At 59.0% G+C, this 13083-nt stretch overlaps 1 protein-coding gene across 1 annotated transcript; it reads left to right on the top strand.

The window, feature by feature from the left end:
* The first annotated feature begins 253 nt into the window (after positions 1-253).
* Positions 254-10289, top strand: LOC307110380 (uncharacterized protein C11orf24). Its single transcript, XM_079789498.1, has 4 exons — positions 254-393; positions 4514-4711; positions 7987-8154; positions 8878-10289. Exons 3-4 carry the CDS (start codon positions 8079-8081, stop codon positions 10122-10124), a joined length of 1323 nt encoding a protein of 440 aa, XP_079645624.1. The 5' UTR covers positions 254-393; positions 4514-4711; positions 7987-8078; the 3' UTR covers positions 10125-10289.
* Positions 10290-13083: the final 2794 nt, after the last annotated feature.

Below are 13083 nucleotides of genomic sequence, written 5' to 3'. Positions count from 1 at the left end.
CCCACATCCAAGCCGGCGGAGACCCGCATTAACCACTTCCGCCAAAGACCAGTCTGGAACAGCGACTTCCGGCCCGTGGGAGACTTAGCTGGACCACCCGTGGTGGGCGGAGCCTGTAGAAACCACGCCCCTTTCTCGACTCGCATTCAGCGGCGCCAGGCACCACCTAGCGGATCCCTGTGCCGGCAGAGGCTGCCACGCCCCACCCAGGGCACGCCTCCCAGTGACGTCACTTCCTGGCGGCCGGGCGGGGCGGGGCGGACCCGGGCGGCTGTCCTGAGCGCTCCGGCTCCGGGTGGTTCTGCTCCACTGCCCGCCACGTCCCCACGCCGGACCGCGGGCGCCTCACGCCGTCCGAGGGCCGCCCGGCCGCTGCAGGCCTGCCGCGCCCGGGTAAGAGGCCTGCGCTGCCATCGGGATGCTGTGGCCACGGCTGCCGGGACGGGCTTGGGGCTGAGAGAGGGAGGTGGGGGGCTGGAGAATGAATGGGGCACGGGAGGCAGAGCAGGGCAGGAAGAGGAAACGTGAATGGGGGCAAAGAGTGCAAGGGGGTGAGGACTGGAGGTGTCCACTAAGAAATGTCCAAACCTATAAAGAATTTTATGAGTTTATTTGAGCCAAACTGATGACAATTGCTGGGAAGCAAAATCTCCAGGAGTTGAGAAAATGCTCTGGAGAAGGGCAGTTTGCAGCTTAAAGGAGACTTAAGGAGGGTCACATGAAATTCGTTGGTGGTAGATGAAGGGGGCAGGAGAAAGCAAAGTGGGGGAAATGTCTGGGATCGAATGAAAAGTAAACCGGACAGACACATGCATACTTTTACACCGGTGGGCACGGGGTAGCTAATTACCACTCACATAGACAGTATTTGGGGAACAAGATAACAATGAGGGTTCTGTGTTCTGGTTGGTGGGTGTGCCCTGAGTTGTCTGAGAAAGGAAATTGCTCTGACATTCTGTAGGTATGTTACCGTGGATGTAAAGGGAGTAGACAGGCTCACTTAAAGTAACGGGTCAAGGAAACTACAGGCCGAGGACATACCACCGCCGTAACCCACGTTTAGTTGCGGATTTTTATGTTCAGACCGTCCTGTGTGGTTACTTTCAGTTTCTGAGTTTGTAGGGCCTGCCATGCTGGCCTCCCCTGGGCTTGTCAGTTTTAGTATGGGGTCCCTTTTTCCGCCACACGGGCAAGGAATAGGGGAGAGGAAGAAACAGAAGGAGTCAGTGGGGGGCTAAGACTCCAAAGGAGTGTGGATCGGGGGACCGGAGAGGCAGGAGGCAGGGGATCGCAAACCAGAGAAGAGGCCCCGGCTGTTCCAGTTTGGGAGCAGCAGATGGGAACGTTGGGACACTCCCGTGTAGGCGGGGCACTGAAAGGTCCTCTAAGGGCAAGGATGGGCCCAGGAAGTGTCCTACCTGGGAGGGGTTGTACTTTTCCATCTACTTATCTGCCTCCTCCATGTGGGTCGTGGTGGCTGCTTAACAGTGTGTGCATTTAACTGTTAGGCTAATGGGAGGAGTCAGCATCCACCAAGCTTGCCATCAACCATAAATGTGGCACTTACAATTCTGCCTATAATGTTTTGTTTTCTCCCCAAAGGAAGCATCTCTAAAATTTCAATAAACCGGCAAGGAAAGTACTTAAAATACCGATTTTTCTGCTTATGTGCCAAACTTGCCAAGCAGGCACCTTGCGAACAAAAACTAGGCTGCCGATCAGCATTTAATTGTGATACCAAAGCTTTCAGAAACCCGGAAGCAATCAATGTAATTAAGACAGTATCCACTGCTCCAGGTCCCCGTTTGCCACAGGGACACATCCTTTGGACCACAGGACAATGTCTATATACACAAAACCATACGCCTGTGTCCGTTGGGTTCTGTTATCAAAGTTCAGCCAGGTGGCGTGTCAAGATAGGTGTCGTCGGTCCGCCCTGTGTTTGCTCTCACAGCCCCTACTCCTTGGTATATATAGTTTTTCCAGCTTGGAGTAGGGACTGGGGTCATGTCAATAAGTATTACCAGGGCCATGGAATGTGGGGTAACAGGTGTAGTCCCTTGCCAAGCCGGAGGATTCCTGTGTTGGATCTCAGGAACCTGTGTAAGCCAGAAAAAGGAATCAAGCATGTTGCAGTCTGATGTCACGTAACTTGCACGCAGCACCCTGCGTATAACAAATAGGTTCGTAAAAGAGTTTAAAACCAAGCCAAGGTTGGGAACACAAGTCATCGGAGGCAGGAGGTGTTGAGAGGCGTCACAAGGTCAAGGGCCTGAACAGGATCGGGAAGTTGACACCAAGAGCCGTCTGGGGCTCCCTTTTTTAAAAAACAAAACAAAACTGTTTTTATTGGTTTTCAAGAGGAAGGGAGAAAGAGAAACATCAATAATGAGAGAAAATCATTGATCGGCTGCCTCCTGCATGCCCCCTACTAGGGATCAAGTCCGCAACTCAGGCATGTGCCCTGACTAGGAGTCCAACTGTGACCTCCTGGTTCATAGGTCAATGCTCAACCACTGAGCCAGGCCAGCCAGGCATGGGGCTGCCTTTTTGATGGAGTGGCGCCTGGCTCGTGGGGGTACTGCCTCCTCTGCAGAACTTGTGGGAGCTGACCCCTGAAAAGGGGGAACTCCCAGCACCAGCCTAACCTCCTGTCTTCCCATCTGCCCTGGTCTCCCTCCCACTTAATACTAACTTCATTCCTTCTTGCTTATTTCCCTCTTGCCCAGGGGTCTCTTTACTTTCCATCTAGCAGAGTCTGTCTAGTCTCCAGATAAAGAGAATAACTGGCCTGACCCTCTTTTAAGGTTCACTGAAGCCTTTGCAGGGGAAACTGTTGTTTTAAATCTTGTGAATGGTTTGTCTGTTGTGAGTCAACTTCCCAGATTAGCACAGGACCCCACAAATTAATCCTGACACTTCGAGTAGGCTGTTGGAAAGCGGAGGCAGGACCATACCAGAGAGATGAAGTCACGGCACAGCAAGGGCCTGTTCTCGACTCTGCACCGCAGCCAATTCCCGGTTCCGTGGGAGTGATCCGCAGTCCCACCGGCTGGGAGTGAGCAGGCAGTGATGGATCGGGCAGAAGTTAACTGAGACTCTTGTGGAGTTTCCTGAAAGAGCCTGATGGACATGCTCCGTGTGTGCACTCGCCTTGTGTGTGTAATTGTGTGTGTGATTGTTTGTACACATGCATGGGTATGACTGCATATGTATGCATACGTATACCTGTGGCAGTGTGCACGTTTGTGTAGCTGTGTGTGAATGGATATGCAAACAGCTGCGTATACACATGAGTGTGACTGCATGCTCACATGTGTGTGCCTGTGCAAGTATGTATGTGTGTGCATAGGTGGGCATTTGTGTTAGGGAGTGGGCCCATGATGGTCCTCAGGCATCACCACTTGCTAATGGCAGCCACGGTAGGAGGTGATGAGTTCATGTCCGGAGCTTACGTGAACTGTTCAGCAATGGGAGGGTCATTTGTGCTGATTAATATCTTTGCATTGCTGTCGTATCCCTGGATTCCTCTAACGTTTTGGTTGGCTCTTAAAAAAAAAAAAATGCATCTCCTGTCATGTAAATAATAAAGTTTCTCTAAATTATAAAATCCGCGGGTGAAACTGTATCAGGTGGGCCTGGAAGCTCAAATTACTTGAAGAAAATCAGACATTGCTTTCTTTTTTTTTTTTTTTTAATATATTTTATCAATTTTAGAGAGGAAGGGAGAGGGAGAGAGAGACAGAAACATCAATGATGAGAGAGAATCATTGATTGGCTGCCTCCTGCACACCCCCTACTGGGGATTGAGCCTGCAACCCAGGCATGTGCCCTTGGCCGGAATTGAACCTGGGACCCCTTCAGTCCACAGGCTGACGCTCTATCTATTGACCCAAACCAGCTAGGGCCAGACATTGCTTTCTTTCATTGGAGCCTTTCAGAGTGTTTCCCAGAAGTGATACAAGCTTGTTAAAAAAAAATAAAAAGAGCTAAAGTAGAAAATGAAAATCACCTGTAAATCTGTTCCCCAGGGATAACCATTATGAACTTTCTGGTATACATCTTTCCAGAACGCTTGACATGTGCCTGTTTAGACAAAAACAGGATCGTGGTGTGTGTACTGTGTGTGACCTGCTTGTTTCACTTCACGTTCCACGCTGGGCATCTTCCCATGGCAATAAATAGACATTTGTGTGTTTTTTAACGGCTGCCATAGTATTTTATATACGGATGGGACCGTATTTTACATAACCATTCCGGTTTTTTACTATTATAAATAGCACCGCGATGAACATCTTCGTCGCTCTCCACGTTGTACACCTGTCCAACTGCTTCCTGAGAAGGAATTCAGGCGTAGACAGTGCTGCCCAGAAGCCGTGCCAGGGAAAGTTTTGATACATAGTCTCCTTTTCCCAGCTGACCTACTGAATGCCGCCTATTGGGTGCCTCCTTCCTCACCGACTGTTTTCCTCCTGCGTTTCCTAAGAAGTGTTTGCTCTTCTTCAAACCCTAGATGCGACAGTTACCAGGCCGGAGCATCTGCCCGTGTCCCGCAGGTTCCACAAAGCATGCCGTGGCCCGGGAGCGCTCCTCGCAGCTGCGCTCACCTGCAGAGCCAGATCTCACCTGGCAAGCGCACCGTGCCCAGCCCGCAGCCCTCCGAGCGGGAAGATGGCCCAGCCCGGGAGCTCGCCCTGAGCACCTGCCTCTGGTGAGTGTCTGAGGGCCGGGGTCACCTGCTGGGGACCCCACAGGGAGCTCGGAGGGGACTGTGCAAGCTCAGGGAGCCTCAAGGGGAAGGAAAGGCAGCCAGGCCCAGAGGCCTGACCTCCCAGTATCCAGGAGGGGCCCGGACTGTGGCTCTTCACGCCAGAGGTTCTGCCTTCTGAGGTCCTTAGGAGGGTGGACCAAAGGTGGGGACAGGTGGGGACCGTGTGGTCGTCTGCGGCCTTCACCTGTTTCTGTGACACAAACACCAGTCACCACAAAAGATTCTCGGCTTGTGTCGCCATACCGTAATACTGTGGGAGCTCCCGTGCACAGCACCTCGCTGACGCCGGGGTAAAGGCGGTGGGTGCCTCATGGCAGAAGGGGCTCTGGGAAGAGACCTGTCCCAGGACAGGAGGGAAACGGTCCCCACCTGTCCCGGGGTGAGGCGGGGAGGAGGAAATCCATCCGGCACATCGATCAGGCTGTCCCTGCATCTAGGAACCCCGAAGTTCGCTGCGCGAGCAGGGTTGTAAACTGCAGCCTGTGGGCCGGCCTGCCTGCCACCTGTCTTTGCAAACACAGTTTTAGTGGGACACAGCCACGCCCATCGTGTACAGATCCTCCACGCCTGCGTGGCGCACAAAGTCTCAAATATTTGCTGTCTAGCTCTTTACAGGAGGTGTTTGCCAGCTCTGCTCTGGAGGTTTGTAGGGAGAGGACACTGAGCCTGAGGCCTGGGGTGCATTCAGGAAGCCCTGGCACCTCATCCCAGCCCAGGGGACCCAGCTCCAGGCTCAGGCGCAGGGCCACGCATGCCCAGACGTGACTGGCTGGAGAGAGCCATCTAAATGCATTCATTTACCAAGAGCCCAGCTGCATGGCCTCGGCAGATGGGGGGTGGAGGAGCGAGTTCTTCGTGCCCGGGACCTTCACTCCGGTTCTTCCCTCTCGTGACAGTGTCTGTTTCTTCTCTCCTCTCCCCACCCCCACTTGTCTGTCAAAACAAAGAATGCCCTTGCTCTCTAGAAGACAGATGCAAACCTGCGGGTGGGAGGGCTGAGGGACCTCCCAAACCTGTGAGCCCGGGAGCCCTCGCAGACGATTCTGGAGGGCAAGTGCAGGATGAGTGAGATCAGGTCAGTGACTCCTGGGGAGGGGTCAGAAGCACCAGGGGATGTGCCGGCTTCCAGAAGAGTTTGTGCTCAGATGGGGTTTGCAGTCTTGGGGCCACCCTACAAACAGTCCCCACCGATCACAGGGGGCAGAAAGCCACCATGTGGCGGCCCCAGAAACATCCCTTTATGCTGCACGGGCTGTCTGTGGGCTGCTGGCTAAGCCAGGCTCTGCACTGGGAACAACAGGTCCTCCACGTGCCCGGGACGGGGGCGAGGGTAGTGGAGAGGCCAGTGGGGCCAGACTTTGGAGGCCGCCTGGGCCGTGTTAAGGAGCTTTGGGGTCATCTAGGGAGGGAGGGGTTTGAGCCGTGGAGGCAGGGTCAACTTTGTGGGTTGCCAGGGTCTTTGGGGCAGCTGTGGGGTGGGGGTGGGGGCAAGTGGACCAGGGCAGCGGGGATTCATTCGTGACGCTTCGCGCTGATGGGGGGACACAGAGCCTTGCCGGTCACCAGGAGCGGCCTGGCTGCAGGGCTGTGCTGGGCGAGGAGCTGGTCGGGATGTTCATTCCGTGCCCTCGGCTCCCTCCCATGATGCTCCGTGGAACTCGGGACCCGCACGGTGAGGGCCCTGTGGGGAGACCGAAGGCCTAAGGTGTCTTCAGGCAGGATTGACTTTGGAGGGCTCTTGGGAGCCCCATCCTTGTTGCCTGCCCTTCGAGTCTCACCGGCCTGCCCTCTGCCCGAATCGAGCGGCGAGTTGGGGACTAGGCATGCCCGAGTGTGGCCAGGCTGCTGCCTGGAGGACCATGTGGGACTCGGGCCGTCGGGCAGGGCTGAGGACGGGGTCAGGGACACCCGGGGCCAGCGGGACGTGAGGTGACGGGACACTTGAGGTCAGCTGGCCCCTCAGCTCCCCGTGGCACCCCTGCAGCAAGGAATCCCAGCCTGCCGGCACTTGAGAGGGACCCAGGGGGAGTGTGGGAACACCCCTGTGCACCCCAGTCCTCATCCTGGCGAGGCTTGGCCATGGTGGCATTTCCGGAAGTTTCTGCCGTCATGCTGTCTCCCGCAGGTGGACTATTTAATTAGTGGGATGTACGCTGGGTTCCTGCAACCAGTCCTCTCAGCCTGCCCCCCGTCTCGACCGTGGCGCCCCCTCACCAATTCCACAGCCTCCTGGGGCCTCGTCCCTGCCTGCCTGCATCTGCCCACCCCGCCCCTCACCTGGTGGACACCCTGTCTAGTCTAATCCCAGGTCCCACCACACTGTCCCTGGGCCCCACCCTGCTGCTGTCACCTGCTGCTTTCTCCCACTTGCCTCCCAGCAGGTGGATCCCACCCATCTTCTAGAACATGGCTCAGGTGCCACTTTCTCAGGAAACCTTCTCTGACACCCACTCCCACCCTCCCACCCGCCTGAGTTCAGTGCCTCCTCCGGGCCCTGCAGCACCTGGTCCTCCCCACCCTCACCCAGTCTCCCAGAGGACCCGCCTTCAACTTACCCTTCAAGGCCTGCCCGGCACCGTCTCCTCCCCGCTTCCTGCTCGAGTCACGCCTCCGCTCCACGTGTGCGCCAGCCGCAGTGACCTCTTTTCTGTGTCCCCCAAGACGGCAGGCTTCCTGGAGGGCACTGCGTGGCTCCCACCTTCCTGTCCTGTGGCTGCCGGCACAGGAGCAGGCCCTGGGGGTACTGGACGGTGGGGAGGGGGGCGGGTGGTGGTGGGCTAAGTGGCATCTCCGTGTGAAGGGCCTGGTCAGCCGTCCCGGGCTGCACCGAGGTGCCAGGGCCTGGTCTGTGTGCCGCGGCCACGGGAGACGCTGAGGAGGAAGACTTGGCCCATCTTGGCGGTCAGAATGCCTTGGCCCTTGCTCTGCTGCCCCCTCAAACCCTGAACACTGGGGCGGTGGGTGGGCACTTGGGGGGTTGAGACTCATCATGGAACTGGGTCAGGAAGTGCGTTAAGCCATCACACACAGACCCTGGTCAGGTCACTAACCACCGTGGCTGAGACGCGGCGCGCTCTTCCTGCCTGCCAGCCTGGTCAAGGCACGTGGCTCGGTTGGCACGCCAGGCCAGGCCAGAGCCCTGCACACGGCGCAGTACTGTACCCAGGCCAGGCCAGGCTGTGCGTCACTGACCGGGCGCCTTGTCTCGATCACAGACCCCTCGGCCACGTCGCCGGCCTCATTAGCAGCCCGAGAGCGCGGCTGGGAGCCTCGGGACCGCCGGCCCTGCTCCCGGCTCACCCACAAGATGTGGACAGCCCTGGTGCTCGCCTGCATTTCCTCCTTGTCCTTCTCCGAGAGCCGCGTGGCACCCCAGGGTCCAGGTGAGTGAGGAAGCCGGGAGATTGCTGCACAGGCCCCAGCGGCCCAGCGCACCCTGAGCCCGAGGGGTGTCTGCAAGCCCCGGCTGAGAGCGGGGAGCCCCCGCGCTCCACGGGGCCAGGCTGGGGAGGGCTGTCAGGCGGAGCTTCTGCAGGCCCAGCCAGGGTAGGGAGCCCCCAGTGGGGCCGGGCCTCAGGGCCCTGAGCGGGTCTCTGGCTTGACCCTGCAAAACCTCCTTACTTCCAGGAGCCTGGTCTTTGCTGGGGCGTTTGTCCACTCAGACCTCAGACATTTAGTGGCTGCCGCTCTGACAGGGCCTCCTAACCCACCCCCGGGCATCCCGCTTCAGAGCCTTCATGAAGCCAAGAGGTCCCTGGTGGGAATACCTGGGCGGCGGGTTATCTGCTCTGTAGCCACACGGTGTGTTTGAGGGTTTAATGAGGAGTCACGCCTGTGATGTGAGACTCACCCTGTCTGCTGTTTTGGGGATTGGATCAAAGAGCGAAGCTGTTAAGCCTTCCATGGGCTTGGGGTTCAGAGAGGGCAGAGCAGTTTTAAAACCAAAGTGCCAGCTGCCCCTGGGGTGGGCTGCAGGCCAGGCGTGGCAGCGAGGAGAGGGGGAAGCTGTGCACACCCCTCCCTGGTCTCTCTGGGCCCAGGAGACAGGCCAGCGAAGCCGCCAGCCGCCCCCTGATCGTGCCTTTTTCTCTCCTTTCTGACTTAAGTGCCCTTCGACTTCAACCAGACGCAGGCTGATTTAGTCACAAAAAACACATCCAGGGAAACGACTAACAGCATCTTTAACCAAACCTCAGAGGGCGTGACGACGCCCTCTCCTGTCACGTTGGCCAGAGAGACTTTGGGAGCCAACCACAGCTCCCCTGCAGTCACAGCAGGGCGGACACCCGGGACTGACGTGGGCGCCTCGGCAGCTGCAGTGGGTCCCGCCAACCTCACGGACTCCAGGGTGCCCACGCCGACGTCCACACAGCCCACGCCGACGTCCACACAGCCCACGCCGACGTCCACACAGCCCACACCAACGTCCACACAGCCCACGCCGACGTCCACACAGCCCACGCCGACGTCCACACAGCCCACGCCGACGTCCACACAGCCCACGCAGACGTCCACACAGCCAACCCCGGCGTCCACGGCCGCTCTCAGCACACCCCACACCCAGGCACCCAGCGATGGTATGTTGCCACCAGCAGCACCTCGGACGACGCTGGCCACCAGCACGCAGACTGCTGCCACCGCCACGGCAAATGCAGGCCGCACCCGGGGCTCACCGAGTCCCGCTGAGCACACCCCCCGCCACTCCACAGCCAGCCCCGCGCTCCCCACGAGTCCCCACGCACTTAACACATCCACACAAGGTCCCACCACCCAGCCGTCGACTGCCCGACCCGTGGCAGACACAACAAGTGGGCCCACCCCGCCCCTCGAGAACACAACCCCAGAGCCCACCCGCTCCGTGGCTTCCGTGTCCACCACAGCGGTGACAGCTGAGGGGCCGGCCGCCAGCACAGTGCCAGCTCCTGTGCCACAGGCCAGCCCCACACCTGGGATGGAGGCCACGTCCCCCACCACACCGCCACGCCCTGTTTCATCTCCAGGGGGGGCCACGGGGGCCGCCACGCCCTCCACACCGGAGCAGGTGCGGCCTGAGGCCACCGGTGGCACTGCTCCCCCCGGGCCAACCCCCGGGAGCTCAGGGGACCCCAAGATGCCAACCACGGACTCGTGCCAGCTCAGCACCCAGGGCCAGTACATGGCGGTCACCACCAGGGCCCTGCCCCTGTCCCCCGTGAACAGAGGGGAGCTGCTGGCCATGCTCTTGCTTGGGGTGGCCCTTCTCTTCGCCGTCGTGGTCCTGTTTGCGCTGCAGGCCTACGAGAACTACAAGAAGAAGGACTACACGCAGGTGGACTACCTGATCAACGGGATGTATGCGGACTCGGAGATGTGAGGCGGCCGAGCCGGCCTTCGGCTCCAGCTGGACCCTCGGGGGCTGGGCCCTCCCCTCCTTCCATGTTCCCTCTGAGACCAAACCAAGTGCTTCCAAACCCTTTGGTGCAATTCAGGAGATCCGCCAGGCGGTTAAACACATTCAATTACGGTCAGATTAATTCCACGTCACCAAAAGGCTGCTGCTTTCTTTTCACATTTATTTTTGTAAGCGATCGTGTTGATGGAGCAGGCAGTGATTGGGGTGGGTGGCATGAGGCGAGGCGGGCGGGGGGCCCTGGTGTGGGACCCTGGCAGGAATTAAAGCAAAGACCGCTTTCCCTTCAGAGCTTTCCATTCAGGCGTGTCTCCCCGTTTACGTGGCCCCGCCCACCTCGCCAAGGGGAGCCTTTGCAGATACCAGAGGCCCTGGGCTTGGCTGTGCCTGCGCCGCTTCCTTGGGCTTCGCTCTGTGCCCAGGCCTGCCCACGCTCAGCAGAGGGGTCTCTGGTGCCATGTGGAGACGCCCTTTCCTCTAACCCCCCTTCCCCTGGGCCATTAGGTGGTGAACCGTGTGGAGTTTGATTTGGGCATGAAATTGCACCCGCCGTGTGAACCGCACCTGAGCCACACGCTGTAGCCAGGTCAGCCTGGGCCTGCTGAGCCCCCACTCGCAGTGGCCCTGCACGTGCACACTCGCCTCAGGTGGTCATTGTCAGCACCTCGACCCAGGTCACCCTGGAACCTGGGGAGCCCCAGGCCCCAGTGACTGCAGGGCCCGCTCCCCTCGGCAGGACAATCGCCCTGGGTTCCTGGCTCCTACTTCCCAACACCAGTGGCCCTCAGAGCCACACTGTGTCCTTGTCGTGTACCGGCTACTGTCCTGCTTAATGTAGGGAACGCATTGCGCTCCCCACCCCCCAACCCCCGAACCCCGGGGAGATCAGCTTCCCTATTTTATTTTTTAAAAAATTATTTTTATTGATTTCAGAGAGGAAGGGAGAGAGAGATAGAAACATCAATGATGAGAGAGAATCATTGATCAGCTGCCTCTTACATACCCCCTACTGGGTATTAAGCCTGCAACCCGGGCATGTGCCCTTGACTGGAATAGAACCCGGGATCCCTCAGTCCACAGGCCAACGCTCTATCCATTGAGCCAAACTAGCTAGGACATCCCTCCCCATTTTAAAGACATGTCCACTGCGGCCCAGACGGGACAACCCACCCCTGGGGCCGCAGTCAGTAAGCCCGGCTCTCTAACTGGAGTTGACCCTTGAACAACACCGGGAGGGCTGAAGGCACCGGGCAAATCCCCACGTCACTGCACTTGGCTCTCCGCACGCAGATTCCCAGGGCGAGTCGCTCTCGGACCGCACGGCTCAGTCGCCATCGCGTGTGAGTGAGCGGCCTTTCTCTGCCCAAGGCAGCGGGAGCCGACGGGCAGCACGCAAGGCGGGGTACCCAGGCTGGGTCTGCAGCCGCTGCTCCCTGCCCAGAGCAAGCGTGCAATGTGCTGGAGCTTGGCTGCTTCACCTGTGACGTGGGGAAACGGAATAGCATCCGACATGGACCTGGGGGCGGGGGCGGGGCGGCCACTCCTGCTTCTCTACCCAGAAGCCTGAGGACGAGACGGATTTCGTCTGACCCCAGGTCCCCATCACAGAGGTCTGAGCCAGGCCTGGGTAACAGTTCCTCTCATTTAAGTTCTCCCTCCTCCAAGAAGGGATTTCAAATGGCCCAAGATAAAGACCAGGAGAGTAACTCCTAGGTGGGCTGAGATGATGTAAGAGCCAGGGATGGAGAGGACGCAGGTGGGGAGACGGGGTCAGAACTTCCACGCCGCCCTCGCCAGTCCTCAGCCCGTCTGTCCTCACTGGTCGGCCCACAGGCCCAGGGGCCCCTTCCCCGTCTCCGGCCGAGCTGTGAACAGCGGCTGAGCCCAAGCAGCCTGCGCCCTCCTGCTTCTCCCTTCCCGCCGCACACCTGAGCCCGGCTGCACAGGTGATGGCAGGTGCTGTGGTTACACTGGCCGTGGCTGGGAAGGCGGGTGGGTGTTCCAGGCCGACCTTGCCATCCTCGAGTCCTGAGCTCCAGGCCAGCTGGCAGCATTGCTCCGCGACAGGCTGCTCTGAAGGGCAGGCTCCACCCCTCGCTGTTGAGTTTCACCTGGAGCTGGAGCCCCGAACCCACGTGAGCCCCGAACCCACGTGAGCTCTGAACCCACATCAGCCCCAAATCCATGTGAGCCCTGAATCCACGTGAGCCCTGAGCCCACGTGATCCCTGAATCCACGTGAGCCCTGAACCCACGTGAGCCCTGAATCCACGTGAGCCCCGAACCCACATGAGCCCTGAACCCACGTGAGCTCTGAACCCACATCAGCCCCGAGCCCACGTGAGCCCTGAACCCTTGTGAGCCCTGAACCCATGTGAGCCCCGAATTCACGTGAGCCCCAATCCACATGAGCCCTGAACCCATGTGAGCTCTGAACCCACATCAGCCCCGAACCCACGTGAGCCCTGAATCCACGTGAGCCCTGAGCCCACATGAGCCCTGAACCCACGTGAGCCCCAAACCCACGTGAGCCCTGAATTCACGTGAGCCCTGAACCCACGTGAGCCCTGAACCCACGTGAGCCCGGGCGCAGAGGGCGTTCTCACAGACCAGGTGCCCCATTCCTTTCCGGGCAGGTAGGACAAGGGGCCCCACTGGACTGGCTCAGCTTGTGATCAGGGGCCTCTGCTGGTACCCCTACATCCAAGGAATCGGGGCATGGATGTCACAGGGCCTGCCTGTCCCTCAGCCCCAGCCAGGGACTCCCCGCGCATCGTTGCTCACCTGAGCTGGAAACCTGTGCTTCGTCCCGGAGTCCAACGGATCACCCTAAATATTCCTACGAGCAAGGCGTTCTCCTGCCCGGGGCCTGCTGCTGCCCGGAGGGGCCAGCCCGCCCCAGCGCTCTCCACCTGCAGCCAGGG

The sequence above is a fragment of the Cnephaeus nilssonii genome (assembly GCF_951640355.1).
Source record: "Cnephaeus nilssonii genome assembly, chromosome: 13".
NCBI classification, from domain to species: domain Eukaryota; kingdom Metazoa; phylum Chordata; class Mammalia; order Chiroptera; family Vespertilionidae; genus Cnephaeus; species Cnephaeus nilssonii.
The sequence above is the reverse complement of the archived record's forward strand: the minus strand, read 5'-3'. Positions and strand labels throughout refer to the sequence as shown.